The following is a 21,139-nucleotide window of genomic DNA, read 5'->3' on the forward strand; positions in this document are numbered from 1 at the left end:
TAACAAATATAATAAACTAAAATATAAAGATTTTTTAAATAAAGTATAAGTTAAATTAAGTGTATTGAGTGCATTTAAAACTATTCCAATATATAGTTTTTTTTGTTGTTGTTGCATTTTATGGTAAAATAAATAATTTCAACAGTGCAACTTCTTAAAAAATAACAGAATTAAATACTATGCTTTTCACAGTAGAGACAATGCAATAAAAATAACAGACAACACATTTGCTGCTTAAGCTACCACTTAAAAACCTGAAAACTAACTTTTATTTCTATTTAATATTATAGCTATCTCTCATAATTTCCACAAAAAAAATGATTAACATTAAAAAGTACTTAATACATATCATTGCATTGATTGCAAAAAATAACTTGGTTGTTTTAAATCAAATTTAAATAGAAAGTTAATATTTCTAGGTGGGAACACTTAAAATAATAACTCCACGCAAAAGTAGAAATAACTATGGAGGGGGAAGAAGAAAAAAAACCAATCATTTTTTAAGAAAAGTTAGGATTCGTTTTTCATATTACAACTATTATTGTTATTTTCTCAGTCAGGAATTCAGTATTTTATCACTAATGATTTATTATTATAATTACTAATTATCATTAAAAATAAGTAATAGTCCCCTGGACTACTACTAATTATTTTTGGTTTCATGTTCATTATTGTTACAAAATAGCATATTTTGTTATAACTGTGACATACACACCTCTGTATGTATTTTTTTAAAAAAATAAATTCACTTTATTAAGTTCTTAAAAAAAAAAATCTAACGGAGAGATGTAAACAGACAGTGAATAAATTTTTTAAATTTCTATCCCTGATAATAGACAACATTTGGAACAATATGCCCCTGCCTTAGCCAGGTTCTGAATAGAAATACTCCAGCTATATAATAGTATAATCTGTAGAAATCTATTAATTGCATAATAAATAAAATGAATCATGGGAAAAGTTATAAAATGTCAAATTAAACAAGTCAACAATTTACCTTATGCAATGATGATACAATATTTACAATATCATAAAATAGGAACACAGCTTCTTTTTCAGAAAGTTTCTTTTCACTGATCACATAATGTTGTAGGTTGATTATACGAGAGTTTCGAGGGTTAAACTCATGTCGTGACAAACAATCAAGCACCAAACATACTCTCTGCCTTCTTCTCACAGAATTCCTTAAATTCATCTTTTTATCACTGGGCTCGAAATATTCATCCTAGAAATAAACATTCAGAATTACTCACACTGAAATTCAAAAGAGAAATAATTTATCATTTTAATGCTTCTAAAATAGGGGTGCACAACCTGCGGCCCAAATGCGGCCCTTCGACTACTGAAGTGCGGCCACTGAAGTGCGGCCCGCGAGAGCTTCTAAACACAATAAAAAAATTTTAAAAAATGACAATTTTTAATGGCACTTTTAAGTCATCACGTTTTGACACAATCAATTTTAACAGATTCTTTAGTAAATGTACGTTTAACGCGCTTTCTTTAAGCCGATTTTATAGTAAATATAAATGATTTTTTTAAACAGTTATTTCCGCTTTTCTACGTGATTTAGAAAATCCCGAATTTTCATTACGACGCGAGTTTCAGATCGCAAATTTAAATAATCACTTTTCTTGCACTTTATTTGTGACGATTTTACCTTAAATCTAAGTGATTTTTTATCTTTTTTTTGCAATTCCATCTCTTTTTTTCAACAATTTTTTTTGGCAGTTATTGCTATGCGTTCCCACGTATTATAAAAAATTCCAATTATTCTATTACGACATGCAAATTTTAAATCATGCATTTGACACGCTTTATTCGTGCTGAGTTCAGCATAAATATATATTTTCCCACTTATTTCTATGTTTTTCCACATGATTTTGACTATCCCGTTATTTAACTATGATGTTATTACGACNCCAATTTTATTAAAATTTACACACTTTAAAAGAAAACAAAAGGGATATATCAAAATTGTAATAAGAAAAGAAGGTTTAGAAAAGCAAATAACAAATATAATAAACTAAAATATAAAGATTTTTTAAATAAAGTATAAGTTAAATTAAGTGTATTGAGTGCATTTAAAACTATTCCAATATATAGTTTTTTTTGTTGTTGTTGCATTTTATGGTAAAATAAATAATTTCAACAGTGCAACTTCTTAAAAAATAACAGAATTAAATACTATGCTTTTCACAGTAGAGACAATGCAATAAAAATAACAGACAACACATTTGCTGCTTAAGCTACCACTTAAAAACCTGAAAACTAACTTTTATTTCTATTTAATATTATAGCTATCTCTCATAATTTCCACAAAAAAAATGATTAACATTAAAAAGTACTTAATACATATCATTGCATTGATTGCAAAAAATAACTTGGTTGTTTTAAATCAAATTTAAATAGAAAGTTAATATTTCTAGGTGGGAACACTTAAAATAATAACTCCACGCAAAAGTAGAAATAACTATGGAGGGGGAAGAAGAAAAAAAACCAATCATTTTTTAAGAAAAGTTAGGATTCGTTTTTCATATTACAACTATTATTGTTATTTTCTCAGTCAGGAATTCAGTATTTTATCACTAATGATTTATTATTATAATTACTAATTATCATTAAAAATAAGTAATAGTCCCCTGGACTACTACTAATTATTTTTGGTTTCATGTTCATTATTGTTACAAAATAGCATATTTTGTTATAACTGTGACATACACACCTCTGTATGTATTTTTTTTAAAAAAAATCTAACGGAGAGATGTAAACAGACAGTGAATAAATTTTTTAAATTTCTATCCCTGATAATAGACAACATTTGGTACAATTTTCTGTTCCTATGTCTTTAAAAAGCAATTGCCTACGTAAAATTATAATTTGATTTACCCTCCTAGGTTGGAGTTTTTAATTGCACTAAAAAATATTGTAAGAGCGGTAAGAAATTCAATATGAGTACCCTCTTGGATAGATTTTTGGAACATGAATTTATTTAACACGTTCGCTACCACCGATGCACTAGCGAGCCAGAGCGGCACCTCCTGGTATGCCGACGACGCGCTAGCGCGTCAATCACTATGATAAGTTATATGCTCTGTGTTTAGGGTGGCTTTGGGAGTTGAACGAAGAGGTTGATTCGGCATGTTAGTGAAGCATTATTTTTTTATTTTTTGTGGTTGGTTTTCAAAACTTTTGTTTGAATTTTTTTATGTGCGTGACTGCCAATATCTGTATATTCTGCTTATTATTTGTAAATATTTTCAATATTGTTTCATAAATGGTACTACATATACTTGAATGGTATTCCGTTTTATTCCTTCTAAGCTGCTATTTTATGCAATAAAACCAGTAATTTCTGAAAATATTGATCAGACGCGCTGGAGCGTCAGTGGCACTCACGAAGACAGGTTTAGTCTGTGTGCCACTGACACTCCAGAGCGTCAGGAAAAAAACGCTCTCTAAACAGGAAAATAATATGTTTCTTCGTTTTTCTGGTCTTTCCAGTAAAATATAAGGAACATTTAAACCATTAAAACCCTGTTTTGTAATCCTGCTTCTGAGGATGGAACTATCATTTTTAGTGGCAGCGAATGTGTTAAATTTACTGGATTTTTTATCGAAACCAAAATGTGAAGAAATACGCCACAAAAATAGTAAACATTACGCAAATAATGCTAAAATTTAAAATTTTTTTAACTATAAAAGGAAGCTTAAAAAAGTAATTAAAGTTTACATCCTTCTAAGTTAAACCTAGGTAAAAAATCATACTTTCTGATATTATTTAAAGTTTGAGTCTTGAAAGGTCAAAATTTTTATTTTATGTTGAATTTACAACTCAAAATTGCTATAACTCACAAAAATAAATCAGCAAATGATCGTTAAGCAAGCAATGTTAAAAAAAATCAAGCTAACACCTAACTTCTATTGTTACCAATCAATTGTTCAAAAATTTACAAATCATGATAAATATTTTTATGTCAATTTTTATACCAGTTTTTTTATACATTTTAAAAATGAACAAAATTATTGATAGTGTGATTACTTTTCAATCATTAACAATTTATCTTCAATATGTCACTCTAAATTGTAACAGTTAAATACACACTTTAAAATATTTTCTAAAGATATAAAACAAATTATCATTTTGTAATTTTAGTGAACTAATCATAAAAACGTCAGTTAAACTAACAAAATTTTTTTTTAAAAAAACTGTTACAAAAATTTATTAAAACTCACAATTGCTACCATTTGGCCTTAATTTTTTAGCAAACAATAGATTTATTTTGATAATTTCGCAGTTTGAGGCGAGGCCAAAAGAAGTTTTGGCAAAAACTTCTTTGGGGGCTCCCCTTTGCTTCACTACTTTGGTAATGAAGAAATTGGACTTCATGGAGGTATTTAAATTTTTCACCTTATTATAGATAACAAGAAGATTGACTAGAATCTAAAATTGCTATTAAGTCCCTCCTTCCCCTCCAATGGTCAGACAAAATATTGTTCTCTCCCTTTTATTGATTTTCTGACAATTCTATGTTCATCATGCTGGATTCAATTTTCTGATTGTTAACTTATTCGTCTAGCCGCGAAAAATTCAAATCCTTGCTGACATAAGGGCGGAATTCAGCTAAATTTTCGCAATTACGATGGCTCAATTAAAGTTAATTAAAAGTCTGTATTTTTGAAAACACATTGCATTTTGCAATATGTAAAAAATACAGGTTTTTGATTGGCCCAATTTGTCCATCGCAATCGCGAAAATTTAGCCGAATTCTGAATTAGAAAGCTATGGATTTACGAAATCTAGATTGTGTTCATGTGATAGATTAATGAACAAGCTAATGTAAAACTGACAGATTTTACACTGTATTGATACTTTGTTAATTAAAGAAGGAAACGTAAAATAAACTTTCTATTCGATTTGGGGGCTCCACTCTGATGTGGTGGCACAGGGCAATTGCCCCATATGCCCCTGCCTTAGCCAGGGTCTGAATAGAAATACTCCATCTATATAATAGTATAATCCGTAGAAATCTATTAATTGTATAATAAATAAAATGAATCAAGGGAAAAGTTAGAAAATGTCAAATTAAACAAATCAACAAAATACTCCGTCTATATAATACTCCATCTGTATAATAGTATCATTCGTAGAAATCTATTAATTACATAATAAATAAAATGAATCATGGGAAAAGTTACAAAATGTCAAATTAAACAAATCAAAAAAATACCCCNATCATAATTATAGTAGTATACAATACTTGCAGTGTATACTACTATAATTATGATTTACATAAGTTTTTTTATTTTTGAATGAATTCTAATAATGGAACACTACTAAGTTATTGATATTACCTACTAAGTTTATTGATAAAAAAAAATGGAACACTAATGTTTAAATAAACATTACTACATTTGTCATTAACATGTCTAAATGCATGTGCAGCCCTTCGTTAGCCAACCAGCTGTGCAAGTGGCCCTTCACTCAAAAAGGTTGTGCACCCCTATTCTAAAAAAAGAAAAATTAATACAGTAAATGAGCTGGATTTAAATTGTTGTGTTTGATTTATTAACTATACATGAAGTGATATTTTGTGCATTTGTTAATTACATATTTATTAATTATATATTTAGATTTTTGAAACTTAAAAAAGAAAGGAAGGCAGCATTCAAACTGTTTTTTTCCCCCTTCTTTCACAGAACTTATTTTAAATAAGACCCGAGGATGGATCATATGATGATCATACTGAAATATAGACAGTAACAACCAAACCAAAAAATTATCCAAACAGATTATAAAAAATAATTTATATGTACTAATGGTGAAATTTAATAAAGAAAAAATAAAGCCTCCTTTTTTAAGTCACAGAATTTACATAACATAAGCTAAGATTATAGATCACAGTCACACTTAAAAAAGAAAATTAGGCAGCATTCAAACTCTTTTTAAACTTTTTTTCTTTTCATTCACAGAACATTTTTTAAATAAGACTGGAGGATGGATCATACGTTGATTATACTGAAATATAGAAAACAGGGTTCCCACTCTTTTAACAAAGCAAAAGTTAAGCACTTTTAAGGACCTTTTTTTTAAAAAAAATTAAGGACTTTGTAAACTCAGCTCGGGTTTTTTAAAAAACGTTTTCAGATTGTCAAAAGTTAACGTCATTCAGAATGTAAAAATTAACGAATGAAACTAATAGGTATTCCATTTTTAATGATTTCATAGAAATTGAATTATAAAATTAAATGCATAAATTAAGATTTGAAATTTTTTTTAATGTATATTAAAAAAAAGAGTAAATAAAAAAATTTGGCAAAAACAACAAGTTTTTATATTTTGCTACTAGATCAGCAAATGTGTTATATTTACTTTTATGATGAACAAAATTATTTCCAGCTAAACCTGTTATTAGGAATTAACTTAACATAATGTTACTAATTATTCTCGCGAAACACATGAACTAATTTTAAAGCAACTAAAAATTGAACAAAAATTAAAAGCAGTAAAGTAGGAATGTTAGCTGAATAAAATGAGTATTAAAATCTAAGGACCTTTCAGTTGAAGAGATTTAAATTTGTCTGTAACAATCTGCTTATCTTTAAGAAATAAAAATTATAGTGAAACAATCTAAAACTTTAAAATAATTTTACAATGCAACAAAACAAATAATTACCAAATATTTAACTTTCTTGTTAGTGCTTTCTTATTTAGTACTCGTAGGTAGGCTGGAATTTTTCAAACCCTGGTTCTTACAGATCTGTTTAATTTTCAGCACAATCATGAATTTTAAAAATGTTATGCTTTTTATAAATTTACAGTTACTTATTACGCATTGAAATATTATACGAATTTATTGAATACTTCAAGATTTTAGGAAATAGTTTTCGTTATGGATTCTAGTTAAAAAAAAAATCTTCTGATTCTTCTTTTCTTAGTGTTTTACTTAATTCCTATAAGCAGACAAGTAGAACTGAATTTCTTGAATTCTGTCAATTTTGAAGGTCAGTGTGGGTCTTCTACTTGGGAACTTTAANCGGCAGTGTTTCCCAAAGTGTGGTACGCGTACCCCCAGGGGTACGGGAACAGTTTAGTGGGGGTACGCGTTCTCATGCGAAATATCTAGCAGCAAACGGAAATTTCAAAAAATTTTATTTAAAAATAAAGCTAGCCATGAAAATTAACGATTACATATTTTACTATTGGCTATTTTTTGCAGAGTTAACAGTTAATAATTAGTGGTATCAACAGTCAGTTGTAATTTTTATCTTTCGTGCAATTTTCTTATTGTAAAAAATGCATTCATTTTTTAATTGGTGGTACACAGTGTTACGAAAAATTAAGAAAGGGTACACAAAAGTCATAAGTTTGGGAAACACTGATGTAAGTCAAAAAGAAAAATTCGAAATTGTACATAATATAAACAAGTATATTTAGGGAAGTAAAAAATATGAATATAAATCTTAATCTGAAGGAGATTTTTTTTTAAACCATTATTTATAATTACTTAAACTATTTTATTTTATTACCGTCGTTGAACAGCCAACCCAATTAAGGATTTAAACTACTACTGTTCAAGTTCGTAGCCTTGTAATTTTGAACTCAATGTAGAAGACAAGGGAACTTCTGGATCAAGTATTGGGAGAAACTTGCAGTCGTGGGGGACTTTCTGATGGAACAGACCCACTGTTGTGTTACATGGAGAGGAAAATCACGAAGACTTCCCAAGATTAGCCTGACAGCAAAAAGACTTAAAACCCATGATACCACAGAGGATCTTTTAAGTCAGCACTACAGGATATCTGTTGCATTTTAGATTTTCAAATTCATGAATTTCCATGAATGATTCCAAGAATTTTTCATGACTTAACGAAGTTACTACTTTCTCCCACAAAAACGCAACAATAAATTTAAAAAAGCATTATAATAACGTTAATTGAAATGATAAGTATAACCAAAACTGTTATACTCTGCATCTGCATATTTATAGATTTTAAATTTAAAAAACAGAGAAAAGAAATAGTTGAAACAATAAAATAGCTGAAAAAAATACAAAAGCAAACATTTTTTCTCTCTTTTTTTTTCTGCAAAACTATATTCTAAAGATACTCTTCTTGTTTATCAGAAAGGAAAGAAATACTCCTGATTTTTCTGTTCTCATTTCGGCATAAAAAAAATTCGCCAATGACTGGTTTGCTTCAACTAGAATTTTAAATTGATAAAATTAAAAATAAAAAAAACAATACAATTTTTTAAATCACAGATGTTTAAAAGATAAAATGCTCTAGAAATGTTTTTTTTTTTCATTTTTTGAAAGAACATCATAATTTTTAAAGAACATCCTATTATATTCTAATAAAATATGACTGAGTGATGATTTTGTTAGGACAGGATGAAATTAGGGGGATCCATTTTAAGAATTAGATTTTTCGAAGACCTAAATCCATGACTTTCCATGATTTTTTCTCAAAAATAGTAACAATCATGACATTTCATGACAAATTTTGTTCAATACTGAAATTCATGACTTTCCCTTTCCAGGTGCGGGATACCCTGGCACTATGGTCGCTGCGAGGCGGATACGGAATTCGAATCAACTAGCCATCGCTAAGATTCTAATGAGGTTCACCTCATTGAAAGGCAAACGCTCTATCCCCTGAGCCACCACTAAACATACTGGCAATAGGACCATCTGCTGAGGAATAAGAGAGGTTTTATTTTATCAAAAAAAATTTTTTTTTTATATTCTTCAACAAGTATGGAGAAATTTGAGAAAATAAGGGTAAAAAGGAGATAGCCGTAAAATACACGAGTCTCCGTTAAAAAACAGGAGACTTGGCAGGCATGAGATTGTTTCCATCAAAAATTGAACCTCTTCAACATCCGTGTCGAGAAATTACTTTGAATAATCCATGATGGTGGATCACCCCGGGGTTGAACTGAAGAATAGATAGCAAAGAATACTCCGTATGAAGCAGCATCTTTCCCTGCCTATCATCTTGCGTCTCTTCTGAAGGATCGGAGAGAGTGAGAATCTAAAACAAAATAACAATTAGAATGTTAAATCATGAAAATAAGCTCATTTTGACACGTATTATAGTAAAATAAACAGAATGAAATAGGGAGTGAGAATCTAGAACATAATAGCAAATAAAGTGTTAAATCATAAAATTAAACTCAGTCTGACACTAAATATTTTAGCCGAATAAATAAATAAAATTAAATCAGTCAAAGATTTTATGGAGTGAGTGAGAAACATAAACTAAATGTTAATCATAAAAATAAAATAATTCTGACACAGCTTTTTTAGAAAAATAAATATAAAGAAATAAATTGAATCTAAAACAAAATAAATAACAAAACGTTAAATCATAAAAATAATCTCATTTTGACACGTATTATAGTAAAATAAACAGAATGAAATTGGGAATGAGAATCTAGAACATAATAGCAAATAAAGTGTTAAATCATGAAATTAAATTCAGTCTGACACTAAATATTTTAGCAGAAAAAATAAATAGAATGAAATCAGGCAAAGATTTTATGGAGTGAGTGAGAAACAAAAACTAAATGTTAATCATGAAAATAAAATCATTCTGACAGAGCTTTTTTAGCAAAATAAATATAAAGAAATAAATCGAATCTAAAACAAAATAACAAACAAAAAGTTAAATCATAAAAATAATCTCATTTAGACACATATTATAGTAAAATAAACAGAATGAAATAGGGAATGAGAATCTAGAACATAGTATCCATTTTAACAAAATAAATAAACAGAATGAAATCAGGCAAAGATTTTATGGAGTGAGTGAGAAATAAAAACATAAACTAAATGTTCATCATAAAAATAAAATCATTCTGACACAGCTTTTTTAGCAAAATAAATATGAAGAAATAAATCGAATCTAAAACAAAATAACAAACAAAATGTTAAATCATAAAAATAAGCTCATTTTGACACGTATTATAGTAAAATAAACAGAATGAAATTCGGAATGAGAATAATAGCAAATAAAATGTTAAATCATAAAAAACTCAGTCTGACACTAAATATTTTAGCAGAATAAATAAATAGAATGAAATCAGGCAAAGATTTTACGGAGTGAGTGAGAAACAAAAACATAAACTAAAAGTTAATCATAAAAAGAAAATCATTCTGACACAGCTTTTTTAGCAAATTAAATATAAAGAAATAAATCAAATCTAAAACAAAATGTTAAATCATAAAAATAAGCACATTTTGACAGGTATCATAGTAAAATAAACAGAATGAAATTGGGAATTAGAATCTAGAACATAATAGCAAATAAAGTGTTAAATCATAAAATTAAACTTAGTCTGACAATAAGTATTTTAGCAGAATTAATAAATAGAATGAAATCGGGCAAAGATTTTATGGAGTGAGTTAGAAACAAAAACTAAATGTTAATCATAAAAATAATATCATTCTGACACAGCTTTTTTAGCAAAATAAAAATAAAGAAATAAATCGAAACTAAAACAAAATAACAAAAAAAATGTTAAATCATAAAAATAAGCTCATTTTGAAATGTATCATAGTAAAATAAACAGAATGAAATTGGGAATTAGAATCTAGAACATAATAACAAATAAAATGATAAATCATAAATTTAAACTCAGTCTAACACTAATTATTTTAACAGAATAAAAAAATAGAATGAAATCAGGCAAACATTTTATGGAATGAGTGAGAAACAGAAACATAAACTAAATATTAATCATAAAAATAAAATCATTCTGACACAGCTTTTTTAACAAGTTAAATATAAAGAAATAAATCGAATCTAAAACAATATAAAAAACAAAATGTTAAATCATAAAAATAAGCTCATTTTGAAACGTATCATAGTAAAATAAACAGAATGAAATAAGGAGCGAGAATCTAGAACATTAGAGCAAATAAAGTGTTAAATCATAAAATTAAACTCAGTCTGACACTAATTATTTTAGCAGAAAAAATAAATAGAATGAAATCAGGCAAAGATTTTATGGAGTGAGTGAGAAACAAAAACATAAACTAAATATTAATCACAAGAATTAAATCATTTTGACACAGCTTTCTTAAAAAAATTAATATACAGAAATAAATTGAATCTAAAACAAAATGTTAAATCATAAAAATAAGCTCATTTTGACATGTATCACAGTAAAAAAAAACAGAATGAAATAGAGAGTGAAAATCTAGAACATAATAACATATAAAATGATAAATCATAAATTTAAACTCAGTCTAACACTAATTATTTTAACAGAATAAAAAAATAGAATGAAATCAGGCAAACATTTTATGGAATGAGTGAGAAACAGAGACATAAACTAAATATTAATCATAAAAATAAAATCATTCTGACACAGCTTTTTTAACAAGTTAAATATAAAGAAATAAATCGAATCTAAAACAAAATAACAAACAAAATGTTATATCATAAAAATAATTTCATTTAGACATGCATTATAGTAAAATAAACAGAATGAAATAGGGAATGAGAATCTAGAACAAAATAGCAAATAAGGTGTTAAATCATAAAATTAAACTCAGTCTCACACTAATTATTTTAGCAGAATAAATAAATGTAATGAAATCAGGCACAGATTTTATGGAGTGAGTGAGAAACAAAAACATAAACTAAATATTAATAATAAAAATAAAATCTTTCTGACACAGTTTTTTTAGCAAAATAAATATAAAGAAATAATATGAATCTAAAACAAAATGTTAAATCATAAAAATAAGCCCATTTTGACACGTATCATAGTAAAATAAAAATAATGAAATAGGGAGTGAGAATCTAGAACATAATAGCAAATAAAGTGTTAAATCATAAAATTAAACTCAATCTAGCACTAATTATTTTAGTAAAATAAATAAATGGAATGAAATCAGGCAAGATTCTATAGAGTGAGTGAGAAAAAAAAACATAAACTAAATGTTAATCATAAAAATAAAATCTTCTGACTCAGCTTTCTTAGCAAAATTAATGTATAGAAATAAATCAAATCTAAAACAAAATAACAAACAAAATGTTAAATCATAAATTTAAGCTCATTTTGACACGTATTATAGCTTTGACTTGAATGGCTGATATATATGATTGTGATACCAGCTGATGTTAAATAAACAGAATGAAATAAGGAGTGAGAATCTAGAACATAATAACAAATAAAGTGTTAAATCATAAAATTAAAATCAATCTGACATTAATTATTTTAGTAAAATAAATAAATGGAATGAAATCAGGTAAAGATTTTACAGAGTGAGTAAGAAACTAAAACATAAACTAAATGTTAATCATGAAAATAAAATCATTCTGACACAGTTTTTTTAGCAAAATAAATACAAAGAAATAAATCGAATCTACAAAATAACTAACAAAATGTTAAATCATGAAAATAAACTATTTTGACACGATTATAGTAATATAAACAGAATGAAATAGGGAGTGTGAATCTAGAACATAATAGCAAATAAAGAAATCATAAAATTAAAATCAATCTGACATTAATTATTTTAGTAAAATAAATAAATGGAATGAAATCAGGCAAAGATTTTACAGAGTGAGTAAGAAACTAAAACATAAACTAAATGTTAATCATGAAAATAAAATCATTCTGACACAGTTTTTTTAGCAAAATAAATACAAAGAAATAAATCTAATCTAAAACAAAATAACAAACAAAATGTTAAATCATAAAAATAATCTCATTTAGACACGTATTATATTAAAATAAACAGAATGAAATAGGGAATGAGAATCTAGAACAAAATAGCAAATAAAGTGTTAAATCATAAAATTAAACTCAGTCTCACAGTAATTATTTTAGCAGAATAAATAAATGTAATGAAATCAGGCAAAGATTTTATGAAATGAGTGAGAAACAAAAACATAAATTAAATGTTAATAATAAAATTAAATCATTCTGACACAGCTTTTTTAGCAAAATAAATATAAAGAAATAAATTGAATCTAAAACAAAATATTAAATCATAAAAATAAGCTCATTTTGACATGTATTATAGTAAAATAAACAGAATGAAATAGGGAGTGAGAATCTATAACATAATAGCTATTTTAGCAAAATAAATAAACAGAATGAAATCAGGCAAAGATTTTATGGAGTGAGTGAGAAATAAAAACATAAACTAAATGTTAATCATAAAAATAAAATCATTCTGACTCAGGTTTTTTAGCAAAATAAATATAAAGAAATAAATTGAATCTAAAACAAAATATTAAATCATAAAAATAAGCTCATTTTGACATGTATCATAGTAAAATAATCAGAATGAAATACGAAGTGAGAATCTAGAACATAGTAGCAAATAAAGTGTTAAATAATAAAATTAAACTCAGTCTGACACTGATCATTTTAGCAGAATAAATAAATAGAATTAAATCAGGCAAAGATTTTATGGAGTGAGTGAGAAACATAAACTAAATGTTAATCATAAAAATAAAATCATTCTGACACAGCTTTTTTAGCAAAATAAATATAAAGATATAAATTGAATCTAAAACAGAACAAACAGAACAACAAACAAAATGTTAAATCATAAAAATAAGCTCATTTTGACATGTATCATAGTAAAATAAACAGAATGAAATAGGGAGTGAGAATCTAGAACATAATAGCAAATAAAGTATTAAACCATAAATTTAAACTCAGTCTGATGCTAATTATTTCAGCAGAATAAATAAATAGAATGAAATCAGGCAAAGACTTTATGGAGTGAGTGAGAAACAAAAACATAAACTAAATGTTACTCTATAAATAAAATCATTCTGACACAGCTTTTTTAGCAAAATAAATATAAAGAAATAAATCAAATCTAAAACAAAATAACTAACAAAATGTTAAACCATAAAAATAAGCTCCTTTTGACACATATTATAATAAAATAAACAGAATGAAATATGGAGTAAGAATCTAGAACATAATAGCAAATAAACTGTTATATCATAAAATTAAACTCAGTCTGACACTTATTATTTTAGCAGAATAAATAAATAGAATGAAATCAGGCAAAGATTTTATGGAGTGAGTGAGAAACAAACACATAAACTAAATATTAATCATAAAAATAAAATCATTCGGACACATCTTTTTTCGCAAAATAAATATAAAGAAATAAATCGAATCAAATAGAATCTAAAACATAATCATAAGATTAAGATCATTTTGACACTTGTTAGAGTAAAATAAATCAAATGAAATGGGGAGTGAGAACCTAAAGTATAATAGCAAACAAAATGTTATATCATAACCCCTACTTAAAATAGTCGTACTTTGTTACCATAGTCACCACCACAGGTCCAGACAAATGTCTGGCGTAGTTCTTATTTTAGACTAACTATAATATATAAGTGGGAGATCGCTGAATAGCCTTAATTGGAAGAATAAACTAATATAAAAATAATAGTTTTAAATAACAATTAAATATTATCAGAATTGTCCCATGCTATATCAGACAATTAGATTCTTTTACTGCTTGTTGAAAAGAAATATTTAGATATTTAACTTTACAAAATGACTTTTTAGAGCAAAAATGATCAGAACTGCATATTCTATCAACTACTTTCATTCACAAGAATTTAATATTTAGTTTTCATGGAACATTGATCGAAGTTGCCACTCTCTCAAAAGTAAAAGTTAATAAGAATATTACAATCACTTCAATTAATAAATTAAATGTAACAAGATTATCATAAGACATAAATAAATACAAAAAGTATTGCATAATCATAAGTATTGATTAAGAAACAAAACTACGTTAATGAACAAATGAATACAAAATAAACCTTTAGAGTGTAGAAGTCATCTGTTCCTATCTTCTTAGCTAAACATTGAACAATACTCTTCACAGGAGAATTACCAATACGGGGACCTATTACAAAACAATACTCTAAGAAACATGAAAAATAAAACTAGCATTCACTATAATGGATTAAGCAATGTAAACATTGTTAATTTTTTTTAAAAAAAACATCTTAGCAATTTTCTACTTAAAATGGATTATTTAGTTAAAAAAATAAAGTAATTTGTCGTTATTTTATACAAATTAATTATTAAAACTTGTTAAACTTTTTTTTATACAAATTGCAAATATATCGGAAGGAAGACCAATGTATGTTTAAATAAAATACTTCCAAATCGTTATATCTTCATGTTAAGATGCTAAGCATTTTAAACATTTATATATATATATATACAGGGGTCTGTCCAGACATTTTGTGAAAGGTCCGTTTTTGGTAAAATTGTGAAAAAATTACTCGTAATTTGTGAATATAAAATAAACGTTAAGACACATTCGCTCAACCAGGGTCCGCTTTTGTGAAAATAGGGTCCGTTATTGCAAAAAAACTTTTTCAAGGAGTCTTTAAATTGTAAAGACATACAAGATAATGCTCAACACTGTAAAGTTATAATTAAAAAAATTAAATTTTAAAAAATAAACAGCAAATGCAACTACTAAATTAGCGATTCAACATACAAATATTTGGTATTTAGCCTATACTGCTGAACGCAGAATTTACTGCTGAATGCCGAAGACAAAATTTAGTTCGTTTATATTTGCCTTTATTCCCTCACCCCTACCTCGATTAACAAAACAATAATGAAGATAAACAAATTTGTGAAGGGTCCGATTAAAAGATAAATTATTTTGTGAAGGGTCCGTTTTTAGGTTAAAATTTTTTGTGAAGGGTCCGTTTTAAAGTTAAAATGTTTTGTGAAGGGTCCGTTTTTAAGTTAAAATATTTTGTGAAGGGTCCGTTAACGGATCCAAATTTCTTCTAAACAGACCCCTGATATATATATATATTATACATATATATGTAGACTCTTGCCCCAGGGTGTTTATGAGTTCATTTTTTAATTTGTTCCCATCTGAGATGTTCTTTTAGATTCGTGGCCTGGTAGTCACCTGATCTTGGCAATTGTTTTGTGCAGGTACCGATGAGGAAATCTTTCCTTAAATATAAAAGATTCATTTAAAAAAAAAAAAACATTTTTTTCAAGACATATATTATAGTTAAAATATAGTTCATTCACTGTTATAAGAGGATTGGGCTAAAGAGCATTAACAATGAAAGAGCAAATGAACTGAAATTTTTTTTATTAAACCTTCTTTATCATATTGAAACCTTCTCCTTTGTTAACATTTACTTCCTTGAATGGGATTTATTTCCACATCATGATGATGCACAATTACAAAAGCAACACAACGATTTTAAACTTGCATTTAAAAAAAGAAGAAAAAACATGTAGAGGTTTGCCCAGGGTGACTACGTATTATACCCTTTAATTTTGAACTCCTCTGGGATGCTTTCTTTTTTTAGCTTCTTGCAAACCACTGCTCAGAAGTAGCCAAGACAAATTATTTAGCTGCAAATCCTGATACAGTAAACATCTCCTTGAATGCATTTTTATTGAACTTCTATTTTAACTAATGAACACTTAATATTAGTCTACCTTTAATAATCTTAGAAAGATATAATAGAAAGATATAATGCGACAAAATATTTAATTTAATAATAACTATTTAAATTAAATATTTTGTTTTTGTACAGAATTAATATTATATTCATACAAAAATACCTCAAGCATTTGGTTTCTGAAAGTAAAAACAACCCTAATTGTTCAACAATATATTTGTAACTTTTTTTCCAGATACGTAGAAATTTTAAAAAGAATTTACAATGAAACTCTATTTTTCCGCAATCCTAAACTTTACTCATAAAAATTAAAGTAGCTGAGATATTTAAACATGTTTTGGGGATATTTCCATATAATAAACTGTCACACTAAATGCAATCGCTAAAATGGATTTGAAACTTGCAATTTTTTTTTATATAAAAAAACACACACACACACATGCAGAGGTTTGCCCTGGGGTAGTTAGGAGTTATACCCTTCCATTTGGTCCTGTTCTGTGATTTATTTTTTAATAGTTTCTCGCGGCAATTAGATACTAATATTATTAACTGATTTAATATTTTTTTCACAGAAAAGATAGTAGATGTCAACCTTTCCAAATATCTTTGATGTTCTACTGATTATGTTTTTTTAGAGACCACGTACATTTTAAAAACAGTTCACATGGAGAAATATAACATTATTCATATTAACCTAGTAAATAGTCCCCTGCTCTTTTTACGGTTATGTTACCGTGTGAGCATGAACGAAAACCAGTGTCTCTCCCATTTGTATTGGCATTTTCACAACCTTTAGAAAATTCTTTTCGTTTCATATGAAATAAATCAAAAATTAACTAAAGTAATAAAAATTCTATCAAACGGTATATAGAGAGCATGAATATCAGATTTCAATATTTCACAGGTATTATTGCTTGGTTCTGTCTTTATGGCACAGCTACAGGGCACATCGAGGCATTTATTTACGTTTATTTAGAGTAAACGCTTCTGACTGCAACCTTTATTTGAGTTTTGCTTTTTACCACCTTCCCCTGAAACCGGTCTCTCCCCACCAGATGGCGTATTCGAGCGCTGCGATCGCCAAATGAAACATCCTTGACATCATTTCCTGCTTGAGCTGTATAAAAAGAGGTGTATATTCAGGAACCGTGCAGACTTGGTTCTGTCTCTCCTGATGTGCTGCCTCTCCTCTTCAACTTGCTGCCTGTCCTCTTCAACTATTTTGAAGCCTGAAATTGAAGCAGAATATAACCGAAGCAGAGCATTCAGTCGTCGGAGAGCCATCACACGTGTTGCAAGCATGTCGGAAAAATTGGATTCTGAATCAATGACCTCCTCCTCTGATGATGAGCTAGGCGAAATTGTAGACATGTATCTAGAGGCAGCAGTGTCTCTCCCGCCTCCCACTCCTGACCTCCAAATGGATACTTCGCCCGTGGTGGGATTTCAACCCATCTCTCCACCGAGCCAACCTCCTGCCCCATCACCCGTCCTGAGAAAACCCAAGCGTCGTTCCATGGTCACGGTGGCTCCTGCTCGAAGCAAACTGGCTCGGATTCCCCTGGTATCGGCCCACGGCTATCGGAGACGATTGAAAAGAATGACCACACCAAGACGAGCCAATATTCCCAGACGAGGAACACATGTTTCGTCCAACCATAGCCGTTCCTTTGCCGTTCTCTGCATCCGCTCGGATGGGTTCACCCTCACCAATGGATACCTGTACCACGCTTATGATGGACCCCTGCGCCCTCTTGACCTGTTGAAGCAGTTGTTTAAGATGAAGGTGGGCTATCTCGTGTTGACCGATGCCATCACCCACACCCAGTGGCGAGAGGTGGTGGACAGACTGCCCGAGTTTCATCCCTCTCGAGAAATAGAAGCGGTCCTTTTGAAAAAACCCTCGTCATTGGGGCTGTGTTTGTTTTGCTCTCAAGAGGAATGCCATCGCTGGATCGCAGTATTGGGTGGCATCTCTCAGTTTCTACAGTTGCCGATGTCACCGATCCCCCACAATCGAGTTGTTTCATCTCTTGTCGATACACTTTAAACATGTGTCATTTGTAAACAATCTAAAAAGATTTAAATAGTGAATCATGTGTCAATCATCTAAAATTATGTAAACAGTCTTTGTGGATCACGTGTCCATCATCTGAAATTTTGTAATGTTTTAAAAATAAAAAAATTTTAATGAATCGATTTTGTATTATTTCACAAGAGTGTTATACTTTAAAAGTGTCACGTGGATAGAGTATCCTTTTTAATTTTAAAGTAATAAAGTTTCAATGGGCACAAGAGGCAAAACGTCAATGTTGGCCTCGTGCGTGTCTTACAAAAAAATGGGACATGTCCCCAAATCATAGATATAAAAGCAGAAAGATCAATTACTCGACCAAACGGACGTCACGGTGAATGCTGTTGTTGTTAATTTACGTCGCACTAGAGCTGCACAATGAGCTATTGGCGACGGTCTGGGAAACATCCCGGAGGATGATCCGAAGACATGCCATCACAATTTTGATCTCCTGCGGAGGGGATGGTGAATGTTGACATCACTGGTCTAGTAACTAATTTTTACTCTATGTTCACGCCCTCTAGTGAACTGCGGTGTTTCTTTATTGTGTTATAATTTGTTCTTTTTTTATTTGATTTTTATAAGTTGTAATAATTAATAATAATTGATAACATTCAGTCTCTTTGCCAGAAAAGTCCCGCAGTGGACTGATCGTTAGTGGACTGATCGCAGTGGACTGATCGGTTCCCAGCAGATCACCGAAGTCAAGCATCACTGGCTGCGGTCAGTATGCGGGTGGGTGACCACTTGGATCAGTCTGCGTAGGGACCGAGGGTGTGCGGTATTGGTCCTCGTTAAGCTGTGCTACCGTAAAGTGCTCGACTTCGCGCGCAGGTCGTCGGGCTACCGAAACGGGGGTGCCATCCCCTCCGCAGAGGATCAAAATTGTGATGGCATGTTTTCCGATCATCCTCCGGGATATTTCCCAGACCGTCGCCAATAGCCCATTGTGCAGCGTAAATTAACAACAACAACTTTGCCAGAAAAATCTGATATTCGCAAATTTTATGACACATTTTTTTTCCAGATTTTTTTATAGATCGTAAATTTTGCAAATTCTAAAATTACAAAAAAAAAAAAGAAACTAATATGTTCTTAAAATTTAATTCTTTATATCATTCTGATATTCAAATATTTGGAACAAAATAAAGAACAATTTATGTACTTACAGAATTTAAATAAAATAAAGAACATTTTAGTTCCAAGCTAGTCCAAACATTTAATTTCATATAAAGCACAAAAAATTGGAAAATGATAATAATTGCTGAGATATAATCTCATTATTGCCTATTAGCATTCAATTAGTTTGCTAGTAAAGCGTTTTCTTGGTTTTCATTTGTGTCTAATGGAAATTCTAATTATTTTCATTCAAAATATGATTTTACTCCTCTATTTCAATTACAAGGTACTTTGATATCTGGGTCGAGTTAAAAATATAAGAAAAGTGTTTCACAACATCCACTAAGATGACAAATTGTCTGTCAAGGATGATAAAAAAATTAATGGTTAAAAACATAATTCATTGCGATAATGAACATTTAACTGTAATGTTATTGTTCAGTAATCTAAGACTTTTTCGTGGTTTTCCTTTGCATTTAACGCAACATTCGATTTGTCTAAATTTTAATTTAATTTTAAATAATATATAGGTTACTACAAAAGCTTTTATAAACATGATCTTATTTAAATTGCAAGTTACTTTGATTTCTGGGTCGTGCTAAAAGTTAAAAATATGAGAAAAGTGTTTCACAACATCCACTAAGATGACAAATTGTCTGTCAAGGATGATAAAAATATTAATGGTTAAAAAAATAATTCATTGCAATAATGAACATTTAGCTGCAATGTTATTATTGTTCAGTAATCTAAAAGACTTTTTCGTGGTTTTCCTTTGCATTTAACGCAACATTTGATTTGTCTAAATTTTAATTTAATTTTAAATAATATGTAGGTTACTACAAAAGCTTTTATAAACATGATTTTACTCTGATATTTAAATTGCGAGTTACTTTGATTTCTGAGTCGTGTTAAAAGTTAAAAATATAAGAAAAGTGTTTCACAACATCCACTAAGGTGACAAATTGTCTGTCAAGGATGATAAAAAATTTAATTATTAAAAAAATAATTCATTGTGATAATGAACATTAAGCTGTAATGTTACTATTGTTCAGTAATCTAAGACTTTTTCGTGGTTTTCCTTCGCATTTAACGCAACATTTGATTTGTCTAAATTTTAAATAATATATAGGTTACTACCAAAGCTTTTATAAACATGATTTCATTCAAATTGCAAGTTACTTTGATTTCTGGGTGGTGTTAAAAATATAAGAGAAGTGTTTCACAACATCCACTAAGATGACAAATTGTCTGTCAAGGATGATAAAAAAATTAATGGTTAAAAAAATAATTCATTGCGATAATGATCATTTAGCTGTAATGTTACTATTGTTCAGTAATCTAAGACTTTTTCGTGGTTTTCCTTCGCATTTAACGCAACATTTGATTTGTCTAAATTTTAATTTAATTTTAAATAATATATAGGTTACTACAAAAGCTTTTATAAACATGATTTTTCTCTGATATTTAAATTGCAAGTTACTTTGATTTCTG

General features: G+C 28.6%; 2 protein-coding genes across 2 annotated transcripts in view; one reads left to right on the forward strand and one right to left on the reverse strand.

Annotated features, from left to right (window-relative positions):
* Window positions 1-17,379, reverse strand: part of LOC107452531 (serine/threonine-protein kinase 40) — a gene marked incomplete at its 5' end in the record, with an annotated part of 29,676 nt that extends 12,297 nt beyond the window's left edge. The window contains 4 exon segments of the mRNA XM_043049548.2: window positions 998-1,225; window positions 8,899-9,033; window positions 14,821-14,906; window positions 17,150-17,379. Coding sequence (XP_042905482.1) covers window positions 998-1,225; window positions 8,899-9,033; window positions 14,821-14,906; window positions 17,150-17,270 — 570 coding nt within the window.
* A 134-nt stretch (window positions 17,380-17,513) lies between these two features.
* On the forward strand, window positions 17,514-18,650 carry LOC139426398 (uncharacterized). The gene has a single exon (XM_071185168.1). It carries the CDS (start codon window positions 17,630-17,632, stop codon window positions 18,503-18,505), a length of 876 nt encoding a protein of 291 aa, XP_071041269.1. The 5' UTR covers window positions 17,514-17,629; the 3' UTR covers window positions 18,506-18,650.
* The last annotated feature ends 2,489 nt before the right edge of the window (window positions 18,651-21,139 follow it).

This window comes from Parasteatoda tepidariorum, chromosome 9 (genome assembly GCF_043381705.1).
Source record: "Parasteatoda tepidariorum isolate YZ-2023 chromosome 9, CAS_Ptep_4.0, whole genome shotgun sequence".
Lineage (NCBI taxonomy): Eukaryota > Metazoa > Arthropoda > Arachnida > Araneae > Theridiidae > Parasteatoda > Parasteatoda tepidariorum.